Raw genomic sequence first — 13,212 nt, 5'->3', positions numbered from 1 at the left:
TTGAGAACAAGTAGTTATGAGATAGATAAACAAATATCTTTGAAACAATATTAGTTCTAGAAAACTATTCTGATTACAGGATGGTGAATCTATGATTCAGTTCAAGGGAAAATAATCCAGTTAGAACCTGAATTGTGTGCAGGTAGTCCTTGACATATGATGGCAATTAGGACCAGGATTGCTGTTGCTAAGTGTTGCAGTGATAAAATATGACCACTTTGCTTAATGATGGCAATCTAAGCAATCTCAGTTGTTGTCAATAAGTGAATGGCCCTGTTGTTAGGTGAAGCAACCTCCTTCTGGCTTCCCATAATCAAGTCAGTTGCAGGCCCGGGACCTACTGGGTGGGAAAGGGATGTGGGAGTATGTGTAGGATCAAAGAGACTATGCAAGACCCTTGGAACTGCTTCTATTTTTAGGCCTAGATTTGAGAGGATTCTGAAGCCTCTCTACTCTGGGTCTGAAAATCCTTTGTGGCTGAAATTTCTGCTTGGTTTTTGGTACAGAGAGTCCAAGTACAATTTCCAGAGTCAAGAGGGAAACTGAAAATGCCCTGTTCCAAAATCCTATTTGTAATTCAAAAATCTCTATAGAGATTTTTTTGAGCCAGCCCCCAAAGACGAGTGGGAATTATTTTGGTAGGCAGCAATGGCTTCCAAGCGGCATTAACATTCTCGGAAAGATGGCAGGAAAGATTGCAAATGGCAATCACATGATCCCAGAGTGCTTGGCAACCTGTTGTACTTGCAAGCATTCAGATTGTAATCATGTCGCCATGGGGATGCTGTAGCGATTGTAACTTTAGGGACTAGTAAGTCCTTTCATTCAGCACAATCATGACTTAGAACAGTCACTGAATGAATCACAGTAATCAAGAATTATCGGTAATTTGACTCGAGGCCTAAGTAAAAAAAAGTGTCCATTGATTGTTGGAGGAAAATTAGAATTTTATTTTCTTAAAGAATGGGAAAACAATTATAACACCGTGGACACTTCTCAGAAAATTAACCTTGCCACATGTGAAAAGAACTCAGGGAATCTGGAACTGGATCTCTATGAAAACCTTTAGTTATTATACCCTATGAATATTTAATAAATTATTGAAAATAAATATTAAATATACTAAATTGATTTGGAACATTTTGATAAATTGCTTTGAACCAGTTCAATAAACTGAATCGATGGTTTAGTTTGATCATATTCAGGAAACATGTCCAGATCAATCTTGATGGATTCATTTAAATAAACGTAATGCATCCTAACTGATTTCATTGGATTCAGATGTTTTCTGGACATACATGTATAAACTTTAATAGTGAAAATCTGAATCGATTTGGATTTAGGTCAGTCCAATTCATATTTACTTTTTAATGCAATTTGAATGTCCAATGAAAACTGAAATTTTTTTCTCAATTAATTTGAATGTTTACACAATCCTAATAACTGTTGTTTTTCAACTTTTTTAAGATTTAAAAGGAATATTTGCTTGTTCTGTGGACATAAAATATCTAACTTCAGAGGTGACTGATTCATAAAGCAAGTCTTTGTAAATTTTTATTAGCAAACAAAATATCATTAACCCCCTTATTTTTTTTTATAAATTCCACAGATTTTCTTCAAAACAATTGTGTCCTCAAATACCCAGAAAAGGTTAAGATTCTCCCATCCTTACTATAATGCAGGCATGTCAAACTCGTGTTGTCACGTGACGTCGCGTGACATATCAGGACTTTTTCCCCATTGCCAGCAATGGGGTGGGTGCGGTTTTGACATGACGCATCCAGCCCACGGGCCAGCAGTTTGACATGCCTTCTGTAATGAAAGAAACTTAAACATTGGATATCCTTTGTTGGAAAACATGAACAAAGTTAAGAGTTGCATGTTATCCTGCAGCAATTAGACTTCAAAAAACCATGATGGCCATTTGGTCCCAAATCATTGATTTGTCACAGGAACAGAACATGGTTCAGATTTGTAGCTCCTTGTCAGAACACTTGCTTTGTAAGAGCACCCTCCCATATTCAGGATCTTGGAAGTGTCTGCCAGTCAGAGTCAGAAAATGTCTGCCAATAAGTGTCAACATTGCTGAACTGACCTATATTCTGATTCAGTACAGGTGGTCCTAGTTTAACAATTTTGGGCAAGTTAATCAAGTTAATAATGCTTACAGCCAGTTCTCATACTTATAAATGGTTACAGCATCCCTAAAGCCATGCGATCACAATCTGGCTATTTTGATGATTGGCTTGCAATTATCATGCTGCAATATCCTCTGCAATATCAGTCATATTTGTAACCTTCAGTGCCAACTTCTGACAAGCAAAGGCAATGGGGAAGCAAGCATGAAGTTGCAAATGGCAATCACATGATGTCACACTTACTGCAAGTGTGGGATTGACTTAAAAATAGCAGTTTTTCACCATGGTGTTTGGCTATGGAAATTCCAGTCCTAATTATTATAATTAAATGAGCACTACCAGTAAATAATTAGTCCCAAAAACATAATTATTCAAGATTCCCTCTAAGCAAGAATACAGCACTTACACTTTATTTAATAAGTTCAACACTGAGTCTAGGGAATTAAAGCCATTCAATTCAATAAGACGAAACATTTTCTGCTATTTATCATTTATTTTCTTTCTTGCTGAGCTACATATGGCTCTGTTTCTTAAAGACATGGACATGTTATGAATAATTACCTATTTACTGTAAGAGGTTAATTAGTTTCCTAATAGAGCAGGAAAAGTCATGGTTGCATAAAGTTAGATGCTGTGGAGCTGTAATGGTTTCATTCTACCATTCATGGTATATCAGTTTTTGCTGCTAAAAACACAGTAATGTTCCATGTCATGACTATCTTATCCATATATCCTCTTCAAAAGCAGCTGTTGTTGTTTTTACACACATCTATAAAGGTAGTAGTATTCTTCCATAGGTCTGAGGGTGGTCATGAACATTTGTTCTGAAACTCCCTCTCTTTGTTTGTGGCAGGACAAATGACACAGGATTCCTGTCTTACAAAGACCATTTACCAGTAACAGAACTTATCATCACAGATACAGGCCGTCCAAATTCTGAAGCAGCTTATAAACTTGGACCTTTACTCTGCCAGGGTGATAGTAAGTAAATCAGTTGTGTGATTTAGTATCAAATGAAATCTCTCTCTCTCTCTCTCTCTCTCTCTCTCTCTCTCTCTCTCTCCCTCTCTCTCTGTGTGTGTGTGTGTGTGCGTGTGCTCATGCACACAATTCGTAGGATTTTCAGGTTAAATTTGAATCCATTTTTTTTTCTGCATAGTAGCTGATCATTGGACAGGAAAAGAGCTGTATTCCTCTCATCAGTGTTATGAATGTAAAAATCAGATTGACTAATTATTTATAGTGTACATTTGATCTGGAAATCTAAATCAAGTCATAACCTTCTGAAAATGACAAAGGTTATTTTTGCAGCTAAGTCTATGCACATTTGCTGAGAAAGTCATCTCTACACTGAGTGATACTTATTTGAAAATAAAAGTGTAGATTTAATATCATACTTGAAATATAAACTTGAAGCAGCAAGATAATAAAGCACATCCAGCTCTTGTATCTGTAAAAGATGATGAAATGTAATTTAGATTAGAACATTCAGAACTGCAATAAAATGATTTTGAGTAAGCTCTTACTTTAAGTTCGCTTTCAATAACTTTGAAAGCATTTGAAGCTTACATCCGCTCTATTTTCTGTATCACTATGAAACATTTTGGGCATACAATTTTTACATGTATTTCTCCTAGTGAATACAGGAAAATGCATATATCTTTGCCTTAAGAAAACTGCATATAGCAAAGATATATAAGTACAAGCAATATACATTTTATATACATTTCCCCAGAGTATAGACTATTGCATTTATTTGTCCTAATGTATTTGAGAATAAATGAGTGAAGTTTATGTGTCTTTTTCAAAAAAGTAGGAAAAATATAATGTTATATTCTGTATATTTTTTCTTAACTTTAGAACCAAATGAATGTATCTTTTCTGCTTAGTCAAAGAACTTAACAGTTCATATGTTAATAAATCAGCACATGCTGGAACACTGTGAAATTAGATAGAAAGTGCTATCTATTTATATCCTGTCTTTCTGACCAGAAAATTCCCTCAAGGTGGTTTACAAAATTAAAACTTTTAAACAAGAAGATTAAAAACTAATACAAAGTAAGAAAAAAAAGAATATATTGAATATAACTGAAACTTGAGGTTTAGAACTGATTTGTAATTTATCTATCATATTTTTTGGGGGAAATGACATTTCTAAAAAAGAAAGAGATCATGAAACTAACCAGAGGAAATATATTTAGCTTTCACTGGTTGATATTGCCTGATTTAATTTACCAAGTAATATACAGCTTATGAAAGAGATAAATGCATAGACAAGGATATATTAGAATGACATGAAGAGATTTAAATATGTGGTATAATGGCAAACAAAGTAACTTTAGGACTAAACTTTCTTGAAAATTGATAAGGAAAATCAATTTCCTAACATGCTCATGAACTGCATAATAACTGGTTATTTCATGTAAGACTGATAAGCACTCTTAGAATTAGTACAATAGGCTTCTTCTAGTCTTTGGATGGGTGGTAAAGCAGTGCAAATGAAACTGTAGTGTAATTTCCATTAACTAGGAATTAACTATTAGCTATAAAACCTGCGTGTGCAAATATATGCATTTTAACTTTCCTTCCTTCCTTCCTTCTAATATTTGTAATCTACTGGTTGGTCCTGAAATGGAACCCCAAGGTGGCCAACAGTCAAAGATGAAAATAAGAAAAGTAATAGACAACAAGAAAAGAACAATCGAAAGTTCACAAGAAAACAAATAGCAATAGATATAAACATAAGGGAAGTGTCTTTTAGATTCATGATGATGGGATTGCTTTCATCATCCTCAAAAGCCATCCAAGAGGACCCAGCATGAACCTTTCCTAGTTGCCAAAATGTTGTACTGTTGAGAAAGCAATTGAGAACTTTCTTTGGTATCACCAATTTGATTTTTTACATTGCATGATTTGGAATTAAGCCTTTGTAGATTATATGAAAAAAGGCAGACTTGAGCTACATGTGAATTGTGGCACTTATGAATTGAGCTTTCATTTCAAAGGAAGGCATTTAGTGCACTATTTGTGGATAATTAATATATGAAATGCCAATTCATTAGCTACAACTATATGTGTAATGGAATTTTCTACCTTCTTTTTTCTATATTTAGGAGAGTTTTGGAATGCAGCTTCCTTCAACACTGAGGCCTCCTACCTCCATTTCCCCACTTTTCATGGAGAACTAAGTGCAGACATGTCCTTTTTCTTTAAAACTACAGCTTCTTCTGGTGTGTTTTTAGAGAATCTGGGAATCAGAGATTTCATAAGGATAGAACTGCATTGTGAGTCACATTTAAATAAATTTCCATTGGTTCCTTTTGAGGATTTATTTTACATATTTTGACCATGCCTTGATTGCTAAAGCTGTTTGAAAATTTAAGAGGTGGCTTTACTAAAGCCTAAAGATGGAGTTGAACAATCACAGGACTACAACATACTCATATGCCACATTATACTATATGTACCTACTCCTCTAATTTCAAGATTTCAGTAATATCCTGCTTCTTCTCATGGTTTTCAGGGCAAATGAGTGTTCTTCAGATAGTACAGGTAGTCCTTAACTTACAACCACAACTGAGCCCAACATTTCTGTTGCTAAATGAAACATTTGTTAAGTGAATTTTGCTCCATGTTATGATCTTTCTTGTTACAGTTAAGTGAATCACAGTTAAGCCAGTAACATAGTGGTTAAGTGAATCTGGCTTCCCCATTGATCTTGCTTGTCAGAAGGTCGCAAAAGAAAATCACATGACCCCCTGGGGACACTGCAACCATCATAAGTATGAGTCGGTTACCAAATGTCCAAACTTTCATCATGTGACCCTGGGGATGCTGCAACTGTCAAAGTGTGAAAAACAGTCATAAGTCACTTTTTTCAGTACCATTGTAATTTTGACCACTCTCTAAATGAACTGCTGTAAGTCTAGAACTACCTGTAGTATAGTATATTTGCAACACTGTGTAGTTTGCATGAATAACATTTTGTGTTAAATGAAGTCATCTCTTCCTTGGACTGATTGTATTACAGTATCAAATGATGTCTATGGTCAGCTATCAGTGTCTTCACTAGGGAGGGGAAAAAAAAACCCATGTATAATATAATAATTCCATGTTTAATTATAAAGATTCTTACATTGTATGAAAACTATATTATTATTTTAAGAGTAGCTGGAAAACAATTTATTCTCTACATTTATTTTTGTTTTGTTTTGTTTTACAAAACAGAAGATAAGGAATAATATGAAATATCCAAGTTGGCCCCTGGTTTGGAGTTCTTTCTTCACATATAGGCTTCAGAGACCAAACTTTTAACAGTCATTTTGCACTACACAACTATTTTCTTTCTTTTCTATGTTTTGCAATACAATCATATATACCATTTATTCTGATTTTCCGATAAGATGTAGTTTCAGGCCATACCAGGGAAATATTTGAAAAGCTGAAGAGACAGGCAGCGCATCAACTTAGAAAACAGACTTCATTGTTGAAATTTGCTGACTGGCGGGGACTAGCATTGAGTATCTGTTCCACATAGTTACTGTCAAGGCTTTGAAAATGGCAAGCACTCTGCCAATGCCACAGATTCAAGGTGTTTTTTTTTTTAGCTTCCAAACACTAAAAGAAAGAAAAGATGGCAAATTTACATAGATCAGAGCAGCTGAATCAGTCTAATGTACAGCTAAGTGTTGAACTAGAATCAGGGTGATCCAGATATGATATAGCACATTCACTATGCTTAGTCAGAGATGTTATTATTCAGAAATTTTGAAAAAAAAGTGCTTTTTTGAGATGAGATATATGATCTGAAGAGAAACCAGATAGAACTTATGAAGAAATAAATGCATTTTCTATACTTTACAATAGAAGTTTCAGATTTCTGGAAAAAAAGAGATGGGAGAAGATTTGACAAAATATAATAATTTTACCTATCACCTTTCAAAAAAAGAGTTCCTGTTCAATTATTCAGATACTTACTGTGGAATATGATAGCTGATGGACTTTAAATCAAAATATCCTCACAGGATAAAGGACACGAATTTGCTCTTTTTCTGATGTTTTGTTATATTAAATAACAATATAATTGCCCTGCCATCTGGTACATTGATGGGAACTGCTATAAAATACAGTGATGTGGTAGCCCCAGAGAATCATGAAACCAGCATATAACAGAGCATTGAATTCCACACATTCAAGCTAGAATCTTAAGAATTATCAGACTCTTATGGGTCATTGGTGGACCAAACTGAAGATGGTAGCATTTCTTTCATGAAGTGCCAGAATGCACACAGTGCACAATGCAGGGACCAGTCTGATGCTTTATTTACCTAACCAACAAGTAGTTCACTTATGTTGCTGTAGGCACCAAAACGTAGCCATGCTGCTTCTCCTGTTCTGATGGCATCTCAAATCAGGCTGCATCTGCAGAAGTTCTGAATGCATTTTTGTTATGATGGTAATTCCTGCTTTGTTGCAACACAGAAGACATCAGCTATGTTTAAAACAAAAAAACTCCTTTTCAAATGCTGTTGAAATGTTTTGCTGTTCAAATGTCTGGATCTTAAGGATCTATAAATCAACCAAGGTCTAATTTGAATTATGATTCAGTTCAAATTTACAATTTAAGAAGTTAATCCAATATGATTTTGACTCAATTTCACGATTATATTCAAAGACACATATCTGGTCAGTTATTGTGAATCCTCTGAATGCAGACAGCCTCAAGGTGGCATTTCCTCTCCGTTAACATACGGAGGGTGTAGAGGATTTTGTACTTTCAATTTCAGGTGAAGAAAACTATTTCTTCAGGTTTTTAGTTGAATTTTATGTGCTATTCCCTTTACTTGCAATATCTATCAATTAAGTCCTTCCTTTGAATCACAGTTAGTACCTAAACGAGCTTGAACTGTTTTCTACCTTTTTGATTGGTTTCCATTATTTTTGATATGTTGATCCACACTGCCAGTTTCAGTTGTGTTCATAAAGGATATGTACTAGACATAGAATATAGGTCAGTTAAAATATACATCCTGATACATAAATATCAATTTCTGAATGCATTCATTCTTTTAAGAGTCCATTCTTTTTTCATCTATTTTTTTTAAAAAAAATACTAAAAGCGGGGGAGGGGGGAAGAGATTCCTATGTAGTGTTCAAGACCATAGGTTATCTCCAAATACTGAGCTAAGAAAAAAGAAAAGGAGGTAGAAGGGAGTGATAGACATCATCAGTAGGTTCAGACTGTTGCTAAAAGTGCCAGAAGAAGCTTATAGGAAATTGCAAGCCTCATTGTACAGGTAATATATCTATTTATGTATTGATATATTTTTTTTAATCTTCCAGGCATTTTAAAATCATTAGTTTGTTTGGTGTTTTTGGAGAGCATTCAGTTTTAGAAAAAAGCTACCAAAAAAGCTAATTATCTGGGTTTTTTTTAATTCCTTCATTATGTAAGATGCAGATTATTTCATTGACCCAGGAATATATATTAAATATGTAATTGATGGTTTCCATGAGATTCTTGTCTGAAGGTTTGTACACTTCTAGTCCCTTGCTAATTTATCACTCCTCCCATATAGATCTTTGCTTATTAGGAGTCCTGTCTTCAGTAAATGATGGCCCAACATATTTAATTTGATTATTTTGCTATTCCAAAGCTGATTCTGTTTTAAGCACCAAACAGGGCCACTGATTTTTATGCCAAGTCAATAACTGATTTCAGAAAAGAGCCCTGCTTGCAAAATGATTAGAAAATAAGTTCTCTTAACTGAGACACAGGAGCAAAATTCAATTGACTGGTTCTTCTCAACGTAGTAAACTCTGAATATAAATGACTTTACTACTCCATGCTAGGTTATTCATTTCAAGTTATATTCTTCAAGTATATGTGCAGCACTTGAAATATACAAAATCTGCTACTTAACGCCTTCATTCATTCATTCTAGAGTATATTTTTCACAAAACGTATTCTTGAAAAACAAATATATTTTGACTACCTCTTATGAATATTCTTTTCAGTATAATACCACTCAAAAATGAGATGAACTAAACAGTCTACAGTGAATAGTTCAATTGAGTAGAAAAGTATATTTATGTTGAGAAGAGCAATTATGTGACTAAATCTGATTATAGCTAAACTCATGTCCTGTCTTCCTAACAAGGAAGCACTTGAGGCAACTAACATCTTTTGCCTCAAAAATAATACAGCAGATTCAAATATGTAACTTGCATCCAAATGTTGGATTGTCATAGTTTTAATGTCCAGAGTAGCCAATAAATGATCTGGAGATATTCTATTTACAAATTTATGTATGATTAAACAAATGACTTTTTACATAAATTTACACATTTCAGTTAACTCCTGTTTCAGACAATGATAGGAAGTCTACATAATTTCAGACAGACACTTCTTTTAGCTCAGAGATAACTCACTGACTTTTTTTAGCATAAACTTGCATGTTTGCCAGCCAAAAATTAGTAATAAACAAACCTGCATTTTCTAGGTTGTATTACCAAGGTTCAGGTTCAACATATCAAAATGGACATTTTTTTCAGATTTTTGCCTAACATGGACATAATATGAAAGAGGCTGGATTTAATGGCCCCTATGCAACTGAACTTCTACGACAGGAAAACATAATATTACATACCAGGGATATAATTCCCTTATCACTTTGCCTGCCATGGGTATTGATTCCATGACTTTCATCAGAGCATCTCTGATGGCACCACTAGTGGTGAGAGGGTGAAAAAGAAAACTCCAGCACATAGAAATATAAAGGGGATCGTTTGAGATCCCAGTAAAGTTGTGAATCTGACTATAAACATTTTCTGTTATAAGACATTTGTATAGGAGAGAAAAAACATACAAAGAATCCTTGTTTACACTACTCATATAGTCCAGGTTTAGACCAAACAGTTTAAAACACCCACACCCACACACACATGGACACAATTCTCTTCTGATAGAAGATAATATTTGTAATTCAGGGTTGAACTGTGAGGTCCTTGATGCTCTCTGAACTTGGTAGTTTTCTTGCAGACATTTCATTACCAAACTAGCTAGCATTATAAGTGCACCAAATACAGAAGAAGCCCCTGCCATTCTTGTAAATAAAAATATTTCTTCTAAAAAATAGCTTTGAACTGCCAAGACTTCCAAGGAACATGGGAGTTATATAGCTGGCCACATCTAGGCCAAATCAAATAGCATTTTAAAAATGCTTGTAACTAAATGCTTGTAACTATTTGCTGAGTTCTAGAAATTTTGTATGACACCATGAACAGTGAGTTTGGCTGTTCCAAGTTGTTTTGTTGTCTGTTTTAACTGATGTGAGTTTTCACTTTTGCTTCAGTTCAGACCTATGTTGGGAATTGAATAAGCACAACAAGTTTTATGGGTAGATAAAAACCTTTTCCAATACAATAAATTGGATAATTTATGGCAATTGTTTTTTTTAAAAGGATGCATTTTTGACCAAATATGAAAATATTTGGCATCTATAATTAATATTTAAATTATATTCCATGCACTTGAAATAATTCCAGATGGGTTGAAATTGTTATTAAAACTATGTAACAGAAAGTAAGTTTAATACAAGTCCAGTAGAATATTTCAGCTAAATATACTATTTTATTTGCAGCAACTCAAATCACTGTACCTTTTTGTACATCAGAAAGCAAATTATACTTAGCTGCTTAATATTCACATGCATTATTTCTACTGTAATTTTACACCTAAATTATTTTTTGAATTTTAATAAAGTATCATGTTCAGCATCTATCCAATAAGAACATCAAAACTGATGTATAAAGTCATATTTCCAACAAACTACATTGATCTAGTCTTTCTTTTAGAACCAAAAAAGAGAAAAGTACCATATTTTCAGTATTACTTTGAAACTTTTGTGATTTGTGTGTGTGTGTGTCTGATTGTCATTCTAAAGTGTCTTAGTTATTTTTAACTTTCGTAGCACCATTTGAAGTGACATTTTCATTTGATGTGGGAAATGGGCCTAATGAAATCACAGTGCAGTCACCTATTCCCTTAAATGACAACCAGTGGCACTATGTGAAGGCTGAAAGAAACATCAAAGAGGCCTCTCTGCAAGTAGACCAGCTTCCTCAAAGGATTCACACAGCTCCATCTGATGGGCATATCCGTTTGCAGCTCAACAGTCAGCTCTTTGTTGGTAAGTCTAACATTACAGAATGATTTTAGGTATTCACATGGATATAATCAATAGCCATTTGACTTTCTTAGGAAAAAAATAGATTAATGTGTTTTAGGCAATATAAGACAACTTACATAATGCATGCAAATATGTCATAATTGAAAGTGGTTTCTATTATAAGATGAAAATAGAATGAAAAGTAGCTCCATAAACAGATGAAATGTCAACTACACTTTATGGACTTAATTCATATTTTAGTAGATATATTGAAATATGCCATTCAAAAAAAAAAAAAGCATGGGTTTGTTTGCTTTTTGTTAAAAAAAAAAATCCAGTCTATCCAATAGTCTTGTTTTTACCTGCTGATCTCTGATCCAGATATTACCAAAATCTAGATGAGGTTTGGAAGTAGACAAGGTACTACTATCTGTTTCAAAATGACCCCAAATTAAAGGAACAAGAGTCTTTTTCTCTGAAAATGAGACATTATTTTGTAACCAATGTATAAGGACATAACTATAAAATGATTTTACTGAAATATTTCTGATGACACCCATTGTGTGCAATGTGTATTAATCAAACTATTGGTGTTAATTCTGTAAGGAATAAAACAATGTAAAGGAATACAAAAATTTATTAACCAAAATGACAAAATTCCCTTTATGATATAATGGAATATTTTGTCCAAGATTTTTTTTTAGTACCTACATGTGACAATAAAAAGCCATCTTTTTGATATGCATTATTTTTCACTTCTTGCTTTTAACAAAAGATCCTGCTCTTTTGTCAGATTCTCTACTGTTCGGAAAGAATTGAAACATTAGTCTGTTGGCAGTTCTTCAAACATTTATGCAATTATTCTTTGAGAAGCTATATGACGGTGAGGCAGAAGAGAGGAAGAGCCTCTTTTATGGATTATAAAAGCTCTAATGGAGAATGTGTTCCTAGAGATAGGGCTTCATAGGTCATAAAGTACACCTTGAACTGGGAACCTTTAACCAATGAAAATGTAACTTTAATTAATATTTTGCTGCAGCATGCTGGGTTAGCTGAAACTGCTAAATACATTTTCAAGAACAAACCCAAATCTTTAGGAATTGTACACCTGCTTTATTTGCATAAGGTAAATTGAAAATGCACTAAAGGGTGCCTTTGGATTTAGAACTGAACTTAAAAATGCAGCAAAGTTGCAAACTTGAACCATGAAAGGTAAAGTTATTATCCAAAAGAGTTAAATATCCATTTTCTGAAATCCCTTTTGATTTTAAACAGTACCTTTGTCTTTGGATTAATCTTCCAGTTTTTGTCTTTGTATACTTGTTAACATTACAAAAATAGCCTAGCGTCTCTATTTGGGTTTGTGAGATCATTGGGGCACAGTTTATGGATTTCTTAAAGAATGAAAGACACACAACTGCAATAAAGAAGCAAGTTTGCAAGATCTTAACAACTACCCATTCCTCAATATAAATCACACTTTTGATTATGACAACAGAAATAATAGATCACACAAACAGCAGGAAAGACAGAGAATTGCAGGAAGCCAAACATTCAGAAATCTGGGCCATCAACAAATCAGATTAGTGGAGGTAGATATGATCTACTAATCTACTAAACAATCAGCAAGCAAGTGAAATCAAAACAAAAGCAGTACCATTTTCAGCCACCAATTAATCGATACTTTTCAGTAAATCTGTTCTAACTTAAAATCTTAGACTATAAATATTGCAAGCCAATCATCAATAGTAAAGTTGGAAGGGACCTTGAGGGTCATCTAGTCCAACCCCCTGCTCAGATAGGGTTTCCTGCCTGAGCAGGGGGTTGGACTAGATGACCTTAAAGGTCCCTTCCAACTTTACTACTACTACTACTACTACTACTACTATTATTATTATTATTAT

The 13,212-nt window shown here is 33.9% G+C and overlaps 1 protein-coding gene across 1 annotated transcript in view; it reads left to right on the top strand.

Annotated features, from left to right (window-relative positions):
* The window catches only part of LOC107288342 (contactin-associated protein-like 4), a 238,347-nt gene that overhangs the window by 205,315 nt on the left and 19,820 nt on the right, over positions 1–13,212 (top strand). The window contains exons 15-17 of the mRNA XM_029284329.1: positions 2,992–3,119; positions 5,252–5,422; positions 11,111–11,329. Coding sequence (XP_029140162.1) covers positions 2,992–3,119; positions 5,252–5,422; positions 11,111–11,329 — 518 coding nt within the window. The remainder of the gene's footprint in view (positions 1–2,991; positions 3,120–5,251; positions 5,423–11,110; positions 11,330–13,212) is intronic.

Source organism: Protobothrops mucrosquamatus, unplaced genomic scaffold, assembly GCF_001527695.2.
Source record: "Protobothrops mucrosquamatus isolate PMUCROS unplaced genomic scaffold, P.Mucros_1.0 scaffold537, whole genome shotgun sequence".
NCBI classification, from domain to species: Eukaryota; Metazoa; Chordata; class Lepidosauria; order Squamata; family Viperidae; genus Protobothrops; species Protobothrops mucrosquamatus.
This window is presented reverse-complemented; position numbering and strand designations above follow the sequence as displayed.